Here is a 24,504-nt window from a genome sequence, read left to right as displayed (position 1 = left end):
TTACCTGGAGCAGCTGGACTCAGACGGGGACCTTTGCTGCCCTTCGTACTGCTGCACCAGAGCGCGCACGCTCCAGTACGGATTCTCGATCTCCTCGTCCGTGCTGCTGTTCCTAAAGTCAGAGGACACCAGCAAAGGAGAAGGGTCAGTCCTTCACTTCAACTCATCACGTACTGACAGAAGGCCCTCTTGTGAGCACTATAGGAAAGATGAATAAGGCAAAGCCCCTGCCTCAGAGACACTTGAAACCTAGCAGGGAAGACAGATACAAAAGCGCATAACTTCACCAATCTTTGCAACACCTCAGGGTCATGCTTAGCACACACACAACCGCCAAAGCATTTCCTGCCGTGACTCCGGGGGCAGCTTGGCCTTCAGGGTACATTCCAGGGAGAGACTCCCGCAGATGAATGGAACATTGCTCCCAGTGAAGAAAACACACAGTGCCAATGGCATCTCTTTACAATTCTGGGCACCAGAGCAACAGATTACCTGTCATTCATCCACTTTCTGCTGACTGCGAATAGAACTCTTCAAAAGAAAGGGCTTTTCTCTTTCTAAGTGCTCTTTTCTGCAACATGGGGCTGTTTGGGGGATATTTTCATCTACTGCAGATAAGCATTTAAGGGAAAAATATCAAAGACAGTCCAGTTTTCATTCTCAGATTTCCACACTTACCTCTGTCTGTACCGAAAGACGTCCCGTCCTGACCGTGACATGTCATGACACACATCAGCCAGAGCAGCAGCTGCTCCCTGGGCCACAGCCGTGGCACAGTGTGGCTGGTGACTCTGCAGAGGGGCTCTGAAGTCCCGTCCTTGGCTCACTGTCCTGCCAGAGCCGGGTTTGAAGTGAGCTGCCAAGGCAAGCACCAGCCGCATGATAGACTTCAGGTTTCCTTCCACAATATCTGGGGGACAGAACAGACGGAGAGGCCCTCAGAGGGAGGTAGAGGGCCGCGGCCTCATTCACTAAATACGCACTTGCTAGGGATGCAGGTGAGCGAGGCAGTCAAGCTCTCTGTCCTCACAAAGCCGTGTTCAACAGGGACACAGACGATTTAAAAGCAATTACAATGAAGTATAGTAACATGTTCTGATAGAAGTACAGGATTCCTTGGGGGCTCAGAGTAGAAGCATCGTATCTAGTCTAGAGGGCTCAGGATTCCCAGAGGAAGTGAGCTCTAAGCTGAGACTTGGTTGATGAATGGTGGTCCATCAGATGGAGGAGAAGAGGGAGCAGCAAGCATGAAGTCTAGAGGCAAAAGAAAGCATGACATACTGGAGCCTCGCTGTCTGGTGTGGGAGCCGCTAGCTACACTGAGCACTTAAAAGGTAGCTATAGTCTGAATTGAAATGTGCTATAAGTGTTGTATTTACTTAGCACATGCACACACAAAAAGAGAATGCAAAATATCTCCTTAGATGTAGTACAAAAAATAGAATGCAAAATATCTCATTAATAGTTTACATTTTGAAATAATATTTTGGATATATTGAGTTAAAAAATTTATTATGCAAACTGGTTCACACTTTTTTCTTTTGTTTAATGTGGCTACTAGAAACTTTTTATTACACATGTGACTCACATTATACTTCTATGGCACAGCTCTGTGGTGGAGGAGCTGAAAGGAGTCCAGCAGAGGTCAGGTCAGGAAGGGCACGATAAGCCATAGGAAGGACTGCGGATTTTATCCTAAGGACCCTCCGAGGCAGAGGACTGCGTGAGCATATGTACTCATGGTAAGCTCATTCTGGCGGCAACGTGGAGAGCAGATGGGAGGAGGACAAACATCAATGCAGTGGGACTAATCAGGAAGCCAGGTAAAAGACTGAGGTCCTGAGTGGCAGTGTTCCCTAAAAATAGTTGACTTTAATGGGCCAGATCCCCAAGCCCACTCCTAATGGGGACCAGATGAAAGAGATTATCGCATTCTAAGTTTGCCCTAGAAAAGAAAAAGGAATGCAGGCAGAAAAAAATGTGATAGGTCTGGTGAAAGTTAATGTAAGGAAATTGGTAAAATTCTATTTTTTTTTTTTTTTAGTTGCATAGCCTTTTAGATGTGCAAGGTTTTGAAAGGACTGATTGATACCTTCTACAGGGTGCTCTCAATGGTTAGCATCTACCCTTCCTGAATGACCCCAACACAGTGAACATCAGTAACAGAAACATGACAGGAGTGCCTCTTCTTCCCCCATTCTCACAGGTAACCAGGCCCAGAAACTGAGGCTGAAACAGAACCGGATTACAGTCAGTTCTAGAGAAATGGCGAGAGGACTGGGGCCTGTGCTTTCTTTCTTTTTTTTCTAAATATATTTTATTGATTTTTTACAGAGAGGAAGGGAGAGCGAAAGGGATAGAGAGTTAGAAACATCGATCAGCTGCCTCCTGCACACCTCCTTCTGGGGATGTGCCCGCAACCAAGGTACATGTCCCTGACTGGAATCGAACCCAGGACCTTTCAGTCCCCAGGCTGACGCTCTATCCACTGAGCCAAACCGGTTAGGGCTGGGGCCTGTGCTTTCTGAAGACACCTACACCCTTTCCTTCTTGCAGCCTGGGCTCAAGGGGACTGAGAAGTGTCCCCTTCTGGCCACGTGGCTACAGGAGAGGGCATGTGCTGAGGTCACAGAGCCCCTCCATCTTATCAGGAATATTCTGTGATATAAAAAAAAAATTGCTAGAAAATATTTTCCATCTGGAAAACTGGATGGAAAAAAATGTAGGCTATTATGATATGAAATAATTATTGGTCATGAAACCATAGGAACTTCAAAAACATAAGCTATCCTCATTTTTATTACTTAAACGAGAAATTCTAAAACTAATGTCCCAATTTTGTAATTTCTTCTCTATTAATTGTCCTACACACAGTCAAGCAAACCTTTATTCAATTAAAATGAATAGAGAACTTCTATCTTCATCCAGGTTTCCAAAGTAGTCAAATTTTGATAATCACTCTGTCCCAATAAGTTTCTTTCCGGGAAAATTACATGAAGTCATGGTGCTAATCCTCCTCCTGTCAATTGGATCCCTTGACTACACACTGAGCAATTGCCAGCCAAAGATGAGTGTACTCGTCCACCAAGAACGTGAAGAGGCACTGACCTTTAGCTGAAGTCTGGTGCATACGAATCTTTTTGGAGGCCACAAACTGTAGCACCTTCTCCACATTATTCTTCATCTCCTGTTGGTTTCTAGGACTCAGCTGTACCCCACTCAGCTTTTCTCCTGCTGTTAGAAGACAGAAAATATATGAAGTTATAAGAAGAAATAATATCAAAGTCTCATCTAGCCAGATACAGAGAAAGGGAATATTTGATGTAAAGAGTAAGATTATATATAAATACCATACAAGTTTTAGTGGAGTAGTGGGATCCAAAGCCTGAGGAGGGCTGATTAAATAAGGAATGGGGAAAGGAAGTGAATTCAGTGAACTTTTCTAGAAGGCAAAGTCACAACGGAATGTCACAAAAATACTTGGGTTTTGGAAAAATGAACACATATTCAAACTGCTTGTATATATACAGAATATCTCTGGAAAGAAATGCAAAAAACTGCTTACACTGATTGCCCCAGAAAAAACAGGTAGCTGGCAGAGGGACAGAGGTGGAAAAAAAGGCTTTTGACTTTATACCCTTTTGTACCTTCTGGGTTTTTTATCTGATTATATTTTCAAGTATAATCTATTGAAGTAAGTGAAAAATTAAATGTTTAGAATCAGCTTGGAATAAAAGCAGATCTAGGTTTGTACCACTGCTCCAACACATACAGTCATGTGATCTTGTAAAGCTGCCTAGCCTTTTTAAATCTCATAAAATAAGATAGAGCACTCATATCATGCCCATGTCATGCATCCATCCAAGTAGCATGCTTAGCACAATGCTTGATATATTCTTATTGCTCAATAAATTTATTTATTTTTATAAATCCTCTTTTTTAAGCTTGTTTCCTCAAAATGGGGATAATATTAGCTATTTCTCAAGGGTTGATGATTAAGTGAAATTAAACAAGATAGAAAGTATTCAACAAATGGCAGCTGCTACTACTATTACCATTGTTACCATCATTATCAATGACTACTCTGATGAGTCTCTGAACTGTGCCAATGAGGAAGAGGCTGCCTGCAGCAAACTGGGCTTCTCCACCACTGCGACCCCTGCATCCCTCCAGGACTCTCAGTGAGGTCAGCTGACTAATATAACAATCAGCGTTTGAGTACCTGTCATGTGCCAGGCACTTGGGTAGGAGTTGTGGAACCAAAAGTACAGGGGGAAAAAATTATGCTGTACCTGCTCTTAAAGAGCTCAGTGTACACATGAGAGACAGCTGAGCAATTACCATTCAGGGAATGGAAATAAGATAATAACAGAGCTACATACAAATGCTATGAAAATAAGGTTATGGCACCATCTACAAGAGTGAGTATCAACAACTCCAGGGCTCCAAAAGGACCAGCCCTTTCATGGAGCATATGGTAGTCAGTATCTGCCTGGCTACTACCTCCTTTTCCAGCCTCGGTTCAGACATCGATTCTTCTGACAAGCTACTACTGAGTCTCCAGAACTGGGCTTGGTGATCCCCCTGCCATGAGCCCCATCACTTTCCAGTCTTTCCAACTAGACTGGGGGGAGGGGAGCTCTTGAGAGCTTAGACTGTGTTTATTATCAGATTCCCAAAGCGTAACACAGTACCTGGCACACAGTGTTTATTGACTAATAAATAAATGAATTAACTTTGGGAAAGTATTCTGTCTTCTCTACTTTCAGTGCCATAGATTTTATTTACAAATATATATTTATTGATTTATTTACTTTGTTAATCCTCATCCAAGGATATTTTTCCATTGATTTTTAGAGAGAGTGGAAGGCAGAGGGAGAGACAGAGAGAAACATCGATGTGAGAGAGACACATCGATTGGTTGCCTACTGTATGTGCCGAACAGGGCCGGGGAACAAGCATGCAACTGAGATATGTGCCCTTGAAGGGAGTCGTGGACCCTTCAGTCCATGGGCTGACGCTCAATGCCATACGTTTGAAAGAAGAAGCCATCTGTTCTGAAAGGCATATGAAGGATAAAGAAGGTCAAGTTCTGGTTTATGTTAGCATCAGAGTCCAGGGCCAACTGACCAACAATCTCGATGAGATGAGCCAGGATCACCCCATCCCGAAGGTCCTGTCGCAGGTCCTGTACGGGCTTCACTGCTGGGCTCCTCCTCAGCTGCGCGTTCACCCAGGCCACGTATGCCTGCAGTTGCTGCTGAAAAATGAAAGGTGGAAATAAGGGGAAGGTTGCCTATTATTCTTAACCTCCGCCCTGCACATCCAAGGCCGAATCTGAGGTTGAGCTACGGTGGGCAGTGCGTCACACCCAGAGGGAGGAGGAGCTTTTAAGGAAAGAAAGAAGTAAGATGGTCAGGTATATAGCACGTTTTAAAATTCCCTAGTTTTATGTTAGTCTCCAAGGATCAGCTAACCTCTGACGAGGATGGCAGTGTACACACAGATAAGGAGACAAGTGTGTCAAGGACTACAACTCCTGTTTTTCTTGAGTTTTGCCTGGGTGAGGTCCAGACCCACAACCACAGCCAGTTTTTGGTGTAATTACTGCCACCAGCAACCCATCCTGCTTCCCAGGAACTCATGTCCCGTACGCACAATGGGCTGTGATAGTCATAAGAATTGATCTCGGGGATCAGGAATAAACAGTAAACCAAGCTCAGAAATGCCTTTCCCTAGCTGCTTTTTTCACAATGAGACTTAACTGAAACCATCTCATACTGAACCTAAGATTTATTCTCCTGAGCCTATAATCCGGGGATTGCTACAAAGTTAGTTTTAATCCGTGCTTTATATTGTCAAAGAGGATCTAGTCACCTAAAACCTGCACAAACTTACCAAAGAAAGGCTATGGTAAGCAGTGTTCCTGAAAACTAAGGAACGGTTGGGGGAGAGGGGACACTTTCATTTATTTTCCGACAAAGCTAGGGTCCAGTATCCTCAGACGCCTGTTAGGCCCAGGTAGGGACATACAGCTCATCCAAACCCTTGGATGACCTTACATGTTCTGCTTGTCTCTTACACATAGCTTGTATGCAGGTGTTTATTCTGATTATTTGGTCTGAAGATGGGCACTAAATATCAAAGTAGCACATGAACAATGTCATAGTACAGGCAGCACTCTGTCTGGTTTCTGTAGAAGCCCAAGACCCTGAACCTAAAAATTAAGTTTAAGGGCTAAAGTATTAAATTATAATTTGGTTAAAGTTCCGTTGACTTCTAAGCCCCAAGTACTTCCTTAATAAAGTGATGTTGGCAATTACTCATTGGCAGCTCCCTGGGCTTAAATTAAATCTTCCTTATTTTCTCTAAGTTGATTAGTGGGAATAAATAAAGTCCTTCGGAAGACAGTACTAAGGCAACAATCAATCAGCTACTGACAAACTAGAGGAATCACTGTGATCAGCAAGAGGTGGGAAGGAGGGAATATTTATTGAGTACCTACCATGAACTAAACATCATTTGTGTTTTATACAGCTAATGAATATACCTGGAACAGGGCTGCCGCACAATTGATGCTTACTAAGTGGTCATTACTGTTTTCATCATACCATCATTTAATTCAATCATGAAAAAGCACAGAAGGGTCAGTATCATCTCCAATGGATGGATGAGGTTCAGAGAGATTATGTAACTTCTCCAATGTCCCCACAGCTAGGACATAGTAGACCCAGTATTGAAACCCACTGGGGATCGATCCTGGCACCTGGGCACATGCTCCTTACCGGGATTGAACCCGGGGCCCTTGAGTCCACAGGTCGATGCTCTATCCACTGAGCCAAACCGTCTAGAGCCCTAAGTATTTTTGAAATATATTTTTATTGATTTCAGAGAGGAAGGGAGAGGGGGGAGAGAGAGAAATATCAATGATGAGAGAGAATCATTGATCAGCTGCTTCCTGCATGCCCCCTACTGGAGATCAAGCCTGCAACACAGGCATGTGCCCTGACCTGGAATTGAACTGTGACCTCCTGGTTCATTGGTTGATGCTCAACCACTAAGCCACACCAGCTGGGCCAAAATCCACAGTATTATTTTTTATTTTATTAATTGTTCATTTTGAAATAATTTTGTCACATAAAAGTGTCAAAACATCACAAAGACTTCCCTTATATGCCTTCCCCAAATATTTACATCTTACACAACCCAGTACAATGATCAAAACAGGAAATTAACACTGACACAAGACTACCAACTAATCTACAGACCTTATTCAAATGTCACTAATTGTCCCATTAATGTCTTTTTTTGGGGGGGTCAGTATCCAATCCAAGATCTCACACTGCATTTAGCTGTCGTGTCTCTTTAGTCTCTTCCAATCTTTGCCCTTCATGCCCTTCTTCACAATGTTGAAGAATATGGCCAAATATTCAGTATCCTACAATTTGGGTTTGCCTGACGTTTTCTTTATTTCTGCTCTGATCTTTATTACTATTACTAGAGGTCCAGTGCATGAAATTCGTGAACGGTGGGGGGTCCCTCAGCCCAGCCTGCACCCTCTCCCAATCCAGAACCATTCGGGGGATGTCTGACTGCCTGTTTAGGCCCAATCCCACAGGGATCCCTGCAGATCGAGTCTAAACTGGCAGTTGGACATCCCTCTTGCAATCTGGGACTGCTGGCTCCTAACTGCTTGTCTGCCTGCCTGCCTGATCATCCCTAACCGCCTCTGCCTGCCTGCCTGATTGCCCCTAAGCACTCGCCTGCCTGCCTGATCGCCCCTAACCACTCTGCCTGCCTGCCTGACTGCCTGCCCCTAACCACTCTGCCTGCCTGATCACCCCTACTGACTCTGCCTGCCTGCCTGCCTGATTGCCCCTGACTGCTTGCCTGCCTACCTAATCACCCCTAACCACTCACCTACCTGATCGCCCCTAACCACTCTGCCTGCCTGCCTGCCTAATCACTCCTAACCACTCACCTGCCTACCTGCCTGATCGCCCCTAACCACTCGCCTGCCTGCCTTATTGTACCTAACCACTCTGCCTACCTGCCTATTTGCCCCTAAACCCTCTGCCTGCCTGATTGCCCCTAACCACTCACCTGATTGCACCTAACTGCCTCTGCCTGCCTGATTGCCCCTAACTACTCGCCTGCCTGCCTGATCACCCTTAACCACTCTGCCTGCCTGCCTGATCACCGCTAACCACTCTCAGGGAGGCGGGGCCAGCCGGGGCGAAGGGCTGTGGTGTTCTAATCTCTGGTTGTTCCACTGTTTTGGTCGCTGGGCTTTTATTATATAGGATGTTTTCCAATTGGTTACTTTTTGTGTATATGAAAGCTACTTCAGTATATTAATTTTACAACCTGTTACTTTATCTTTAATTGTTTGAGTTTTATCAGTAACTAGAGGCCCAGTGCATGGAATTCGTGCATAGGGCAGAGGAGGGGGTGTCTCTCAGCCCGGCCTGCACCATCTCCAAGTCCAGCTGCCTCTCGCAATCTGGAACGGCTGGTTCCTAACCACTTGCCTGCCTGCCTGATCATCCCTAACTGCTCCCCTGCTGGCCTGATCGCCCCTAACCGCCTCTGCCTCGCCCCACACCCAGGATTCTCTCCTCTGGCTGGTCGGAGGCACCCAGGCCTGGGCTTCCCTCCCTCTGACCGGCTGCAGGCACCCAGGACTTGGGCTGGCTTCACCCGGGCCAGCCGCGGCCACAGGGGACTGTGGGTGGGTAGCTTTGCCTGGGCCTCAGCCGCAGGCACCTGGGACCGCGGAGCATGCGGCTTGTCCCTCTCCTGGGCGGCAGCCCCATCTGCTGGTGCCCGGGACCGAGGGTGGGCAGCTTATTCCTCTCCCGGGCCACAGCCTGGCTGGTCCCCATTTCTCTATCCCCAGCGTTGAGTGTCTGAGCCATTATGATGTGAAGGCATGATGACCATTTGCATATTAGCTCTTTATTATAAACGTTTGTGGTTTCCAGGATTACTATCACATCAACTGTAAAAAGAAATAGTTTTTTTGTTGTTGTAGTGCTTCCCAATTAGTAAGTTACTGGCATTAGAACTATATATATTTTTCTCATATTAAGAAAGTATTAATCAAGTCTTATTTTCTTGAGTGTTTTTATGAGGAGTGGATATTGAATTCTGAAAGTTTGTTAGCATTTATGGAGATAATCTCTTATGATTATTTTCCCTGAAACCTATTAGTCTGGTACTACATGATATTAATGGATTTCCTAATAATGAACCTACCTTTAATTCTTGGAATTAAACTCACCAGATCATAGTAAATTATATTTTTACTATGGTGTTGGATTCTATTGTTAATAAAATATTTATTAGTACTATATATGACACTTCTTCATAGGTACTCATAAATATTAGTTTGTAGTTTTCTTTTTGTACTGTCTTTATCATATTTAGATATCAATATTACCTTTGCTTCATATGAAATAGGAAGTTTCTGTACATTTTTAATACTCTGAAATAATTATAAAGCTTTGGGACTCTCTGATATGTGGAGGTTTGATAGAATTCCCTTATAAAATAATCTGGGCCCAGTACCTTATTTGAGGAACAGTTCCTTAATAACTTATTTCTTCTACAAAAATTGGCCTGTTTAAATTTTGTCTCTAGCAATTTTAATAAGTATTTCCCAAAAAATGATTCATTTCATCAATATTTTAAAATGCATTTGCATAGACCTAAAAATACTCTGATAATTTCTTTTGTTTCATTGGTTACTTCTCCATCATCATTTCTCATTTTGTCTTTTGTGCTTTCTCCCTATATCTTCTTTTTTGTGTTAGCCAATAGTTTGTCTATCTTGATATTTTCAACAAGTCTTTTTGAAATGCTTTCAAGAATTATTGCTATTCTGGCCTAAGTCCCTCTAAAACCACAATACCTAGAAACAACCACAATTCCCTAGTGTAAAACCAGACACTCAGCTTCCTTATCTAAAAAATTTCACATTCTTCTCCTTTTTCTTATTTTTTGTTACCCCACCTCACATTGTTGACTCACACAATGCTGTCAACCAAAACCTCTCAGTAATTTTTAATACATTCTGCTGTTAAATCAATCTCTTCCATCTTTGTTCTTCTAAAATTGATCTTCTTGATGCACACTTACCTCTTATAAATTTCAACCTGTTAGATTCTTTCTCTGAAGATCCCTGCAGATCCTGTCCTTTCATGCATTCATTTATTCAAATCAACCAACACAACCAGGAACTGTGCCAAACCCAGCGCTTACAGGCACATAAATAACTATGACACAAAGTAATTGCTGCAGCAATGGAGAAATGTTAAAAATGCTATTCATGCACAGAAGAGTCAAAAGGGAAGGAAATATTTGGCTGGCTTGTTAAGGGTGTTTGCCAGGCCACAAAGAGGAGAAGGCATCCTAGGGACAGGTGACTAAAAAAAAAAAAAAAAGAAAGAAAAAGCTGTGCAGGCATATGGTATCTTGGAGGAATAGCCAGTTAATAAATTACTGTGTGAGCAGAGCCATCAGTGGCAGGCAATGAGGGGGGAGAAATAGGTCAGCACCAGACCTACCAGCACTTAGACTTAGGGCTTAAGATCTTCAGCAGGAAAGCCTGGAGCTTTGAAACAGAAGAGTGAAACTGTAAGACCCGTATCTTAGAAAAGTCACTCCGGACACAGAGGAGAACATGGGGTAGAAAGAGGAGCATCCAGATCTGAAGAAACCAATGAGGAGACAAGGCAACAATTCCAGTGAGAGAAGATGGGAGCCTAAATCGAAGCAGCATAGTTAGAAAAGCACAAATTCCAGAAACAAATCAGAGGGGAATGACAGGATGTGGGCAGTGACAAAAAGAGAGGCTCCAAAAAGTCATGCCTGAATGACTGGCTGATGATGATACATTAACTGAGAAAGGGAATACATGAAGAGCAAGTATTGGGGAAAATAAATAGTTTGGTTTTGAATAAGAGTCTGAGCTCTTTGTAAAACATAAAAAAGCCAGTTGGCAAAATACATGTCTAGAGCACAAGAGATGGGAGCGAGGTGGGAGGTACATGTTGGAGAGTATGTATGTGTGGTAGGTATGGCCATAGGTGTGAGTGAGACATAATAACTACCATCTACTGAGCACTGACTACACACCAGGAACTGTGCTAAGGACTTCACCACATCTTTCCATTTATTCTCTCTCTCTCTCTCTCTCTCTCTCTCTCTCTCTCTCTCTCTCTCTCTCACACACACACACACACACACACACACACACACACACACACTCACACACAGATTAATCCTGTGAGAAACTATCTTTCTCATGTCACACACATGGAAACCAAGGTTCAGAACAACAAAAAACCCAGGGTCACAAAGCTGCTAACTGTCAGAACAAGAATCTGAACTCAATGCTGACTCCAAATCCTGGGCTTACAAGTGAACTACAAGAAGTTATTTGGCAGGAAAGGGAGTGAAAGGGAGTGAGGAGATGGCACGGAAGGGAAAGAAGAGATTAAAAATGTACTAACTGGCAATTTTTGTCAGTATTGAAAGAAACACTTTATATGCCTGTCTTCTTTACTCTTCATACCCAGCCATTAAATTTGATATTATTGGCCCCATTTCCCATATGGGAAACCTTGCTCAAGATCATAGCACTGATAACTCATGAAAATGGGATTTGAACCCACTGCACCATACTCCAAAGAATATATTATTTCTACACTACCAAAGAAAGCATACAATAAGAGAAGAGAAGGGAGTACCCAGGGCAGAGGATGTGGTATATCAACATTAAAGGAACAAGTGAAGTGAAATGGGCAATAAAATAATGATCCTAGGACATGTGACCAGAGGGCAGAGAAAATTGGGAATCCAGGGATGAGAGAATTTTAAGACAGGTGGTCAGTTAGGTCAAATGCTGTACAAACGTCCAGCTGAGGACTAAGAAGTCCATTTCATTTAATAATTACCAGGCTTTGATAACCTTTGAGAACAGAAGCTGTAGAGTGGTGGGGTTAAAAGTCAGATGGCAGTGAACTGAGAAGACCTCAGAGAGCATAAAACCAGCAATGGGGGAGGAGAAAGAGTAGCTGGAGAGGAAGGGGGATTAGAGAATGAGGGTGTTTTAGGATGGCAGGACACTTGTTGGCGGAGGTGTGGGGTGAGTGAAAGAGAAACAGATACAAGGGGCGGGGTGTGAATGATGCAGCAAGGTTCCGGAGGAGAGGAAGAGGCCACTTCCTGCTCTGATTGTGAGGAGGAAGGAATACATACCTACAACTAGGCACAGACCTAGGGAATGTGGAGGTGGGGAAGAAGGAAGTTGAAGGAGCCCAAAATCTAAATAAATGCCCCTTTATTCATTACTAGAGGCCCGATGCACAGTTTGTGCAAGGGTAGGCCTTCCTTCCCCTGGCTGCTGGCTTCACCGTCCCGGCCCTGCCCCCTGCTCGCACCTGCCTTGCCTTGGTGCTGCCCATGTCCCCCGCCACACCCCTCCAGCTCCCTGGTTCCACAGAGCCCCCTGATTGATCACCCCACCTGCTGGTGGCCTGGGCCTCCCTCTGCAGGGTGATCGTGGGGCAATGGTGGGTCTGGCGCTAGTGCATGTCATAGCGTGGTCATCTGGACTGTAGTCCTGCTGTTCGGCTGTTTGGTCAATTTGCATAATACGCTTTTATTATTATACAGTGGTCGGCCAACTCATTAGTCAACAGAGCCAAATATCAACAGTACAACGATTGAAATTTCTTTTGAGAGCCAAATTTTTTAAACTTAAACTTCTTCTAATGCCACTTCTTTAAAATAGACTCGCCCAGGCCGTGGTATTTTGTGGAAGAGCCACACTCAAGGGGCCAAAGAGCCGCAGTTTGCCGACCACTGTTATTATAGATAGGCGGTTTATCTGCTGAGAGTGAAAGGAACGGGGAGAATGGAGGAGGCTTCCAGAAAGGACCCCTGTGGGAGACTGGAAAGAACAATGGCACCAAGGACTCAATAAGCCTGGAAATCATCATTGTGTCATTGAATCAATCAGCAAGGCTATGTGATTTCCTCCAGAAGTGCGCAGCAGGCCTGCGGGATGAGTGGAGGAAACCAATATAGGCTAACCTAGGACTGGAATTAGTCAGAGGAAATACAGTGATCACCAGGAAGTGAGGATGGTGGTGAGAGTGCATTTGAAGTGACTGATTGTAGAATCTGCACCGGATAAAAGATATTAAGGAGAGCTGATAAAGGGAGAGGACAAAGAGTAAGGAGAGAACTTGATGCACCTCAATGTAAGTTTAATGGGAATGGAGGAGTGCATAGATTTGGGGTGTTAAGCAGAAAGTAGACTTTCAGAGTTCAAGATTTCAAGGGCAGCACTAGCCTGTTTGCTCAGTGGTTGGAGCATAGGCTTGCAGACCGAAGGGTCCCAGGTTTGATTCCAGTCAAGGGCATGTACCTTGGTTGCAGGCACGTGTGGGAGGCAACCAATCAATGTATCTCTTTCACACTGATGTTTCTCTCTCTCTCCCTCCCACTCTATCTAAAAATAAATGGGGGAAAAAATATCCTCAGGGGAGGATTAACAAAACAAAACAAATATTTCAAGGGCAGGGCAATTTTGTGCAATAAGTTCCAGGATACAGCTTCACTGTGTGGCATTTTTGTAACAGCACAGAGAAGGGCAATCATTGCCGTGGGGATGGTCAAGGAACTGGGAGGCTTGACTGTCTTCATCATGGATCCTGAAGTCATTCCAGGAAAGTGGTAGCTGAGGATATTTACTTTTCTGCCCAGAGTCATATAACTTAAAAGACGGATAAGTGTGCCTTCAATGACTCCCAGCCAGCATGGCTCAGTAGTTGAATGTCGACCTATGAACCAGGAGGTCACGGTTCGATTCAGGTCAGGGCACATGCCCGTGTTGTGGGCCAGATCCCCAGTGGGGCATGCAGAAGGCAGCCAATGAGTGATTCTCTCTCATCACTGTTTCTATCTCTCTCTCCCTCTCCCTTCCTCTCTGAAATCAATGAAAAAAAAAAAAAAAACTAAAAAAGAAATCACTGACAAAACATTTTAATTGAATTGTCCTTTGTCATGTCAATACCATGTCTGCATGCTGACAGAGACCTATTAAATGGCATCTCAGAGAAAGATCACAGATTCACAGCTGAGTGGGCTTATTCTGATCCACAGGTGGAGGGTTACAATGGCTTTAGGCCTTTGCTCCTTTTAAGTCTAATCTGGGGAGCCAACCACTAAACTAAGTCTCAGTGCATCTTCTCTGTGACATGAAGATATCTGTATTATATCCAGGAGGCAGGCCAAGCCCCTGTGCTTGTTATACTGGTAAATGCCGACTGCTGGCTCTGAAAACACTGATTTAACAACAAAGCAGACACTCATGAGGACCAGCCACACCACTGACTTCCCCCACAAAGATGTTATCTTAAAAGAGGCCTGAAGTGAAAGCCTAGGTGCTGGTTTTAAATTTTAGTAGAGCTACTTCTGCTAGCAGATGAAATACATATGCTTCTTGCAAGAGTCTGTTACTCTCTGGTGGTTGAACTAGTAGGTCTTTTTCTTCTTTGTCTTTTTTTTTTTTTTTTGCCTCAGAATCTTTTCTCAAATTATAACTTGTGTGAAAGCCACATATGTAAAATAGGGGAAAGCAGTGATTCTCTGGTTAGCACCAGGGTGGGGAATTCAGAGCCTAGCCCCCCTCCCCTTTTTTTAAATTGATTTCAGAGAGAAAGGGAGAGGGAGAGATAGAAACATCAATGATGAGAGAGAATCATTGATTGGCTGCCTCCTGCACGTCCTCTACTGGGAATCGAGCCTGAAACCTGGGCATGTGCCCTTGACCGGAATCAAACTTGGGACCCTTCAGTCCACAGGCTGACTCTTTATCCACTGAGCTAAACTGGCTAGGGCTAGCCTAGTCCCCTTTACCGCCCCCCGCCCTTAAAGCCATGTGAAGTAACCTCTTAAGGGGTTCTTGCATCAGCTGAGGAAAAAGAAATCACTGAATTTTGCTTATTTCTAGCACTATAATTTTATAAGTCAATTATTCAGTAAAGACAAAATAGATTCAGCAAAATAAAAATATCTAAAATATTAAGAAGTATACCTTGAACATTCTGGAGAAGCTCCATAGGACCATAATCAGTTTCCAATCAGGCCCAGAGGGGGTGGGGGAGGCTGCAGGTGTAACTAACAGCTCTTGGGGTAGCGGTCCAGCTCACAATGATTCCCCCTTCTGTAGAAACATGACCCTCTACATACTCAGTGATGGGCCCCAGTACTGGTCTGGCGTTATTTCACTCCTTCCACCGGCCACAGTTGACTGATCCAGCTACATTGACTGGTCAAGCCTAGTAGATCTCTGGACATTTTTGGTCTCAAATTTAGAAATAGAATCAGCCCCCTTCCCCACCACCCTTCTCTCTGTTTCTCCCAGTCTCTCTTTTACAAAGTTGTAAGATATAAAACTTAGATGCTGCCATAGGCATGACGTTCACATCTGTAGTGCAAGTGAATAAAGCCACCCACAGAAAGAACCAGAGATAAGAGGCAAAAAGCAGAGGGAGAGATCCTGCCAGTGTTTGAGTTCTTGATTTTCATTGAGACGGCTCCATCCTTGCCCATTCCATGATTTAGTTTTTTAGCCTTTCCTTGGATTCCATGAGTCAGTAGATTCCATTTTCTATCTCTGCTAGTTCAAGCTGGGTTCTTGGCACTTGCAACCAAACTAATAAGAAAAGCAAGATACTTTCAGCTTTCGGCAAGGTACAACTTTCTTCAGTCATCCCAAATCTGGGTTCATCCAAACCAGCCGCCTCCACCATGCTGCCAAAGTTTGACCCCAATGAAACCAAAGTCATATACCTGAGGAGCACTGGCAAGGAAGTTGGTGCCACATCTGCCCTTACCCCCAAGATTGGACCCCTGGGTCTGTCTCCTAAAAAGGTTGGTGATGATCCCGGTGGGTTTGGCTCAGTGATTGAGTGTCGACCTCTGAACCAGGAGGTCACAGTTCGATTCCTGGTCAGGGCACATGCCTGGGTTGCGGGCTTCATCCCTACTAGGGGGTATGTAGGAGGCAGCCAATCAATGATGTTTCTCTCTCATTGATGTTTCTATCTATTTGTCTCCCTTCCCCTCTCTCTCTCAAATCAATTTTTAAAATATTTTTTAAAAAGGTTGGTGATGACATCGCCAAAGCAGCCAGGGATTAGAAGGATCTGAGAATCACAGTGAAACTGAGCATTCAGAACAGATTGGCTCAGATTGAGGTAGTACCTACCTTCTGCCTTTGCCCTCATCATCAAAGCCCTCAAAGAACCACCAAGAGACAGAAAGAAGCAAAAAAAAAAAACCCAAAAAACAAAAAACACCCATTAAGCACAGTGTAAATATCACTCTTGATGAGGTTATCAACATTGCCCAGCAGATGCAGCACCAATCTTTAGCTAGGGAACTCTCTGGAAACATTAAAAGAGATCCTGAGGAATGCCCAGTCTGCCGGCTGCAATGCTGACGGCTATCACCCTCATGACATCATAGATGACATCAACAGTGGTGCGGTGGAATGCTGGGCTAGTTAAGAACTACAAAGGAAAATATTTCAGTTAAAGATCATTTCACAAAAAAAGCAAGACAATCAGATATACTATGTCTGTGACCACAAAGAACTAATCTTGATCCAGAATTAACATCTGAAACTTGTTCCGTGGAAGCTAGAAGGATACCTGAGCAATCTAGAAGTCTAGAAAGGCTGAGGGTTTTTATGACAACCCCCTGAGTCAGGTCTCAGGGAAAAGAAAAGTAGACACAGCAACAGTCAAATCTGTGTGAGCAGGATTTTGGCTTGACAAGACTGAACCACTCTAAAGCTCTGAGCCGCTGGTGTGGGGAGAGGCCTTAGCAACCCCATACTCTCCATTAGCTTCCTCCAAGACACTCCAAGTAATCCTACAATATAAATATAAACTCTTCCAATAAATACAGTTCTGCCTACCATCTTAATTTGTGCAGGAAATCTTGACCTTGAAAGCTTTCCAGTCACCCAATGTACCTGGTTTTCTTTGGGACCTGCCCTTCCTTCGAAATAAGTTTGTAAACCCAGCCTCTGCTTTCTATCTCCTCTAAGCCGCAAGGTCAAAGGGAATTCCTATAGGGAACTTGTTTGGTTAGAGTTGCCAAAGCACTGATTGGGCTTTTCCGGGGAAGTCTGTGGGACCTTCCATCCCTAGTGCAGAAACATTCAGGAAGTAGGCTCTGTGGCTTCCTGCCAGCAAGCAGGAAAGGTAAGCAAGAAAAGCAGGGGCTCCTGCAGCGTGCAGGAGACCTGAATGGCTCAGGAAGGAAATCAGTTTTACAGTGAAACCAGATACCTGACACCCTCCAGCAGCAGAAGCTGAGGAGATGGGGTGGGGTGTTGCTGATAAACTGAGAGGAAGGCAGAAGGTTTGAAAACCTTGAGTTATTACTGGCCTAAGTTCTGCCAGGAAAAGAATGTAATATGGTATTTCTTTTCTATTAATTCCTTCAGGTCTTACTGAACCAGGAAAGGCTACTTATTCATTGAACTTGGTAGCTAACTAGGTAAAAATAAAGTTCACAAGTAAAAATTTTAGATTTCTTTTTCCCTTCATGGGTAGGGCTCTTTGATTAGTGTTCAGCCCAGTAGTCAAAGGATAATGTACCAGAATGTAAAAACCTAAAAACTTTCTGGAAGATTTCATCTCTTTACCTTATTTTTAAATTTCCATTAGTTATGAGTTCCATAAACACTCTGTTCTTCACTGGTATCTATACTAATAAAAGGGTAGTATGCTAATTAGACCAGACGTCCCTCCAGACAAAGGCACGGTGGTGGGGGTTGAGGCAGAGGCGGTTAGGGGCAATCAGGCAAGCAGGGGAGCAGCTGGGGCATCAGGCAGGCAGGCAGAGTGGTTAGGGGTGATCAGGAAGGTAGGCAGGTGAGCGGAATCGGGCCTAAACCGGCAGCCGGACATCCCCGAGGGGTCCCAGATTGGAGAGGGTGCAGGCTGGGCTGAGGGACCGTCCCCCATGCACGAATTTTATGCACTGAGCCTCTAGTATAAGTAAGTGTTCAATAAATGCATATGAATGAATGAATGAATGAAATGAGGTATCACTGTATAGTCTATGAGTGTCCTTTACTAAAAACAGGGCATGGATCCTACTCTTAGGGCCTTTGGGATTGGTTCCCTACCTCCCTAATATATATGATTGTTATCATAATTAGCTAGCTTATTAATATTAATAATAGAAAGAGAGCAAAGGTGCGGGGGGGGCCAGACATTATAAGCATGGTCATCTGTGCAGCCTCACCAGGAAGCTACAGCTTCACTCTCCCCAGTAAACAACCAGTCCATTCCCTGCAGATCACTGGGGGAAGGGATCGAACAAAGGGGGAGATGAGCACATTCGCAGTTAAGTTGGGGTGACTTAGGAAAGGTGCTTGCCTGTCAGTCTAGCCTGGGAAAAAGATCATTGGCTGGGAGGGTGGACCCTAATGGAAGCCCATGAAATCCTGGAAGGTTAAAATCCCCAGACAAAGAGAGTTGCCTCTCTGTGCTCTCTTGCTCTTGCACTCCTGTTTCTCATTTGCTCTGTGACCAGCACTCGCCTGTGTGCTAACCTACCATCTGGCCTTAAGCAGCTGCATGGCCCGTGGCCCTGCGGACCCCACATGCAATGAACTGCAGCTGGGAAGACAAGCTAAGCGGGTCAGATGCTGGACTGAACTCTAATTTTGTTGTTGTTGTTAATCCTTACCTGAGGATATTTTTTCCATTGGTTACCTCCTGCACAAGCAGATTGAGCCTTGCAACTGTGGCACAGAACTGACCAGGTCCTTGACCAGAACTGAACCCATGACCCTTCTGTCTGCCGGCCAACGCTCTGACCACCGAGCCAAACCAGTCAGGCTGGACTGTAATTTAATATGGGACAGAAAGTCTGGGCAGTGGCCTTGATCCTAGCCCTGCTGAAGACAAGACTGGACTTTTTCCATGGCAGGACATAGAGATGGGACTTTGGAGGGAAACCCCCTTAATTTTATCCACTGAGCCAAACCGGCTAGCGCTTTTTTTTTCTTTTTTAAATCCTCACCCAAACCCCTTAATTTTACATCATCAATAAAGCTTTCCACAAAATCCCATCCTCCAGTGGGGAAATTCTTTTCCCTGAGGCACCCCAAGAACCCCACTTCCCCTAATAACACGACCACTGACTGTTATGTCCATGACCACTTAAATAGGGCCTGGGTTGAGGATAACAAATAAGGAAATACGTTCAGGAAAGTTTCAGTCCTTACAGCCTCGACAACAGGGCGAGTCATGGGGAAGTGGCACCTGGCAAACAGTGCCCTATCACTGCTCCACAGGCCTGGCCAGCCCATCACTCACCACGAGGGACAGAACGCTGCCTGAGAGCTGGCTGCCAGGGAGCATCTGTTTAGCTGGCATTGACTCCTGTGGGAATAAAGCCAATGAGCTTGGGTGAGGAGTGGAGAAATCAGTCAGGATAGAAAAAAGGAGGTTGGGGAGTGTGGTGCTTTATTACATTAAAGACTTAACTGGCCTTTAATTTCTACAGCAGAGCACAGAGGAGGTCATTGTGGAAGTGTCTGGCCGCCTGTGCCTGGCCCCAGGTTGCGGAAGGCGTGAGGCACTTAGGAGAGATGGCTGCCGCAGCTGCTCCACATGCCAATCCCCTTCTTCACTGGCCCTGTGTCCCCCTTACGGGAATGGCGCCAGACAAAGGCTCTTCCTGTGTTTCTCAGGGACTGCCAAGCAGATGAATCTCTATGTGAGATTTAAATGTCTACTTTCCTACGTGGAGAAGAACTGGTAGGGAAAGTCTCCCAGGTCATGTGCTTAAGAGGTTAAGGCTCAGACACCTGATTTCCTGTGGACCAACATTTTAACAAATCAGTTCAACAACTTTCAGTCCCTTGGGCCATTCATACTCCAGCCAGGCACAGGTTCACTCTGCCCGACAAGCAGGATTTCTACCTCACCACAATTTCCCAAGTTTGATACTCTGGCCATTTACTTTATTTTCATTGCCCTCTGAGCTCCACCAGGGCACAGACTATGTTTTTTTTTACGTCTGTTTCCAGAACCTGGCACGGTGCCTGGTAAACAGTCATTCAGTGACTGTCTGTTAAATGAGTACTTGCATGCATGTTTTCCAGATTAGCAGGAAGAAAAGTCTGGCCTCAGTGAGCAGGTCAGCTGGTAAATATTTGGTACTTTCCATGGTATTATTAAGTAGAAGGTATCTGTATAATATCACACAAACACTACCTCTTTTACGGTACATATCACATTCAGCATCCTGCTATGGTTCTTATAGTACACCCATAAATCTCTTCCTATAAATTCCTTGGAAGCAGGAACTAGTTGTTTTCCTATTATTTTATCCATTTCCTCATCCAATAAATTAATTAAATAATGGAATGAATGAATGCTTACTTGCCAGACTATATTATAGTCTTTGATCTCCCCAAATCTTCCAACACATGCACTAACGTACTTTTTAAAGAAAGGCTAGCCTCTAGAAAAACACTTGCAGAAAAAACACTTGGTGCATTAACCAAAGATAATGTTCATATGACATCAATGGCAAGTGGCAGAGAAAACAAATAAATAGCTTAGAGGCAGATCAGAATGGGGACAAATGATAGAAAGGGCAGGCCCAAAACACAGGAGCTGGAGATGACAGCCAGGTGAGCTATAGAATGTGGCTGTAGCCAAAAGTTGTGGGTAATTCAAAATGCAGACTAACCATGTCGATAAAAGGGACTGCATTGACATGAATCAATTCTGTGAGTAATTTGTCAGGTGTGTTGAGACCAGGGCTATTCAGGGAACATAATAAAAGAAAATTCTGCCATGTACAGTTATGCATAGTGGCATATGGTTGAGAACAGAGGCTAAGAGTGGGTAGAGGAAAGCCTTGATTCAAAGGACAGGGTTTCTCTCTGCTGCATGGTTCCCTAATAATTAATCAATCAGGGCCATAGCTTCATTTCCTGTAGCAGTTTTCTCTGCCACAGAGAATGACGTCACGGCCCTAACCACACAGACCTTAAAAGCATCTGGGTGATGAAGAATAGCTTCAGATATGCCTGGATCATTCCCCAGAGATGACTGGATACGTGTGATATTCTTAGCCTCAGTAAAAGGAGTTTCTCAAAGGGACTGAAGTGTATTCTGACACTGGCCTTTAAGTCCCTATCTATATCCTTATCACATGACTCTAACAAAAGAGATTGAATATACCTGGATCTATTAAGCAATCCTAGAGGCTGGAATAGGTCAATTAGGGCCCTGTCATCTCTGAAATAACTAATCATAGCATTATTCAGTAGCACTAAATGTGATACAGTATGTGAAAAGAATGATTCAATATAAATTATTATGTATGTAAAATAATTATTTAAACTTTCAGGGACATTTGAGATTTAATATGCTACTATTATTTAGATTATGTCAATTTCTCAGAGAAACCAAAATACTGATTGGCTATCAGAGTTCAAATCCACTAATAGAAGGGAATAAATTATACATTAGCCTGTAGATGAGGTGGAAGGGAAGTTTACAGTATAGATAGAAAAATCAAATGTCAGAAAAAAGAGACATTACTACATTATTCTAGAGGTGAATTAATAAAGTTGTGTGTCTATTGTTTTTATTTTTTGTTGTTTTGTTTTTATTAAGACTCCATTACCACCACAAAAAGAAAACTCTCCCACTTTCCCTTTCCCTTATGATTTATAACACCTGGAGGTCAGGGGACATTTATGGACACACTAAAGCTCTTCGGTGGAAATGTTAGGAAGTGAAAAAGAGAAGGCAAAGACGGGCTGACTCTGTGCTGGTTCCCTCCTCCTGATAAGACAGTGGGACCTGATATTTGGGACTGAGTTTAAAAAGGGGAGGCCAGAGGAGGCTCTAAGGGGCTTCTGCATAATTGGTGGATACGTCAGATGTGTGACGCTCGAGACCATGGAAAGGCCCAAAGGCAGAGAAAAGAGGAACCGGGAATGCTGGAAGCACTGGCTTGTGTGGCTGTAGCTCTTTGTTAACAACCCCCTGACGTGTGTTCAGAGAGGACTGGTGCAAAGATGAGGAGCCCTGCAGTGCAGGCAGGATGCAAACTCTGCCCTTCAGTGAGGGTTGTGACAGCCTCAGCCAAAGGAAAATCCTGACTCAAGTGGGTTAGGTTGGGACAGCATCTCTGCAATTTTCCTCTCTGTGTCAGGAACAAGGCTGGGCACAGGGGCCAGGACTGGAGAAGGTTCTGGAACAGGTCAGGCTGCAGAACTTCTTAATTAGAAACAGGAATTGAGGAAAGAGCCTGTCGTGCAGCTGTAGCAAGAAAATCTTACACACAAATTCATGAGAATGGCTACCTCTAGGGAAAGACTGCAGGGATGGCCAAGGCACTGTCTTGCCAGTTATGTTCATGTTTAAGAAAAGAAGGTACTCACATGTTCATTGTTTAAAGACTGGTTTTTAAAAATCTTAAATTTAAGAAAGAGAAGGAAGAGAGGGAGAGGTGAAAAGAAAAGGAGAAAGGAAGCAAGACACAACTGACAGTCTAGGTCTCCTTGTAGGGGTCTCCTTGGAGCCTGGGGTAAGGCAAAGGGGTGGGGCTCAGAAGCAATGAAAGACATATGGAACAAATCACAAGGGGGAAGGATCCTAAATCAGAATTCTCTAGGTCACAAGAAAAAGAAATGTAGTAAGTAACAGAATTTTGAGAGAAAACAGTGAAGAGAAAAAGACTAGCCAGCCCTCTCCTATACTGCCTGTCAGATTGGGGCCCCAGTTCCCCACTCTCACACAGAAGGGAGCAAATACTGACTCCCCTGAACTGAGCCCAGAAACCAAGACCTTCTCTCCTTTTGCGTCTTCTCTGCCAACCATGCCCTTGGTTGTGGAGAAATCTACTACCCTGGATGTAAAAAATATATCAGTATGAAGAGGGCACTTCATTCGGACCACCTACCTGCTCACCCTGCCCTCTCAAACTTTCTACCAATGCAATGCCACCCATCTTTCCCTCCGCTCTTCGGTTAGCTCCTGAAATAGCGTGAGCACATCTGCCATATACTCAGCAATTTCCTTGGGGGAATCCCTGGGGAGAGTGGAGACCACCTCTTCTGGAAGGAGACGACCTCTGAGTCTGTGGTCCTGTCTTCTGGGCTCAGGTTAGCTGCCAGGGGAGGTCAATGGCCAGCGTGGCTGGAGGCAGGCGGCCCCTTTGATTTCTCGCGGCTCACCGTCTGGTCGGCACCCTCCCACCACCAAAGCCGACTCAGGGCTCTGCATGCGAATTGTTCTGGGGTCCTCGTGAGGATGAGGGCTGAGGAGGACCGGTTCCAGAGATTAGGCGGGAGGCGCTGGGGGAGGGGAGCTGGGCAGTGGGAGGGGCAGATGGGCCGGGGCAGTTACCTCGTTGAAGCCCTCCTGCAGGACGTCCAGAAAGTTCCCCCGGGTCAGGCACGCTAGCATGGCTCCTGCCGGGGGCTCCCCGGGCGGGGCTGCAGGCCAGGCGGCGCCGCCTCCTCCCACTGCACACAAAGACTCCGGGTTCAGCTCATGGGGATTTCTCCGGAGTCCCGCACGCCACTTACTGGAAACCCAGACCTGAGCCAAACTAGCGGCTTCCACTGGGCATGCTCCTACGGAGGCCTCTGCAGGAGGGGCCCGGCTGCTGCCGCGGTTCCTATAGAAACAGCTGGTGCGCGAGGGCTGGACCCGCGCTGGCTTGAGGGAGAGCGCCAGCCGGCGTGAAGGGGAGCGCCGCGGGCGCGCGGAGGCAGGCGTGAGCGCGCACCACACACACACACACGCACACGCACACGCACACGCGCGCACGTGAACACGCACACACACGGGCGTGCCGGCGTGTGCATGCACTTGCAGGCGCATACGCGCACACCAGGTCTGCAGACAGGCGTGTCTGAGAGCGCGCGCGCTGCACACACATCAGATCCGCTGACTAAAGCCGCGAGCAATTCACCGCAGCATGGCGGGTGGGAAAGGGAGAGAATCAGAGGGTTACAGCCCCGCCCCTCTTCCACACTAGCTGGAAACAGCAACCTTTTTCCACATGGGGCCTGGACAGTGAGTTAGGCTAAAGAAGAGGAAGAAAAAGGGAGAGAAAAAGAAAAAGAGAAGAACCATTCAGAAGGAAGGAGAGAGAGAGAGAGAGAGAGAGAGAGAGAGAGAGGAAACTTCAGTTACTGATGGTATTAGAACACATTTAATTGAAAGAAAGCTAAGCAAATCACACAGGATCACCACAGAAACATCAAGGGTAAACCAAGGATGACCAGGGCTTTGACAAAACAAAAACAACACACCTTTCTTTCTTTTTAGAATAATTTCTAAAATGCAAAATCCATATTTTTAATAAGTTTTAAATTAATTAAATGGGTTTTAACTGAAATAAAAACAGCAAAAATGTCCTGGTGCT

General features: G+C 45.0%; 1 protein-coding gene across 1 annotated transcript; it reads right to left on the bottom strand.

Annotated features, from left to right (window-relative positions):
- On the bottom strand, nt 1-23,602 carry LOC129151075 (dixin-like). The gene is made up of 5 exons (XM_054724725.1): nt 23,478-23,602; nt 5,131-5,257; nt 3,109-3,234; nt 679-910; nt 1-112 (listed from the first exon to the last, which is right to left on the bottom strand). Exons 1-5 carry the CDS (start codon nt 23,535-23,537, stop codon nt 1-3), a joined length of 657 nt encoding a protein of 218 aa, XP_054580700.1. The 5' UTR covers nt 23,538-23,602.
- Between the last annotated feature and the right edge of the window lie 902 nt (nt 23,603-24,504).

This window comes from Eptesicus fuscus, chromosome 13 (assembly GCF_027574615.1).
Source record: "Eptesicus fuscus isolate TK198812 chromosome 13, DD_ASM_mEF_20220401, whole genome shotgun sequence".
Taxonomy (NCBI): Eukaryota; Metazoa; Chordata; class Mammalia; order Chiroptera; family Vespertilionidae; genus Eptesicus; species Eptesicus fuscus.
Note: the sequence above shows the minus strand (reverse complement) of the source record. Positions and strands in the feature narration are given on the sequence as shown.

Excerpts from the sequence above, each read along its gene's own strand:
- LOC129151075 (XM_054724725.1), bottom strand. The coding sequence starts at position 23,537 with ATGCTAGCGTGCCTGACCCGGGGGAACTTTCTGGACGTCCTGCAGGAG. Across the intron at positions 3,235-5,130 it reads TCATCTCATCGAGATTGTTG|CAGGAGAAAAGCTGAGTGGG; the intron begins GTCAGTTGGCCC and ends GTCTTCTAACAG. Across the intron at positions 911-3,108 it reads GCACCAGACTTCAGCTAAAG|ATATTGTGGAAGGAAACCTG; the intron begins GTCAGTGCCTCT and ends TCTGTCCCCCAG.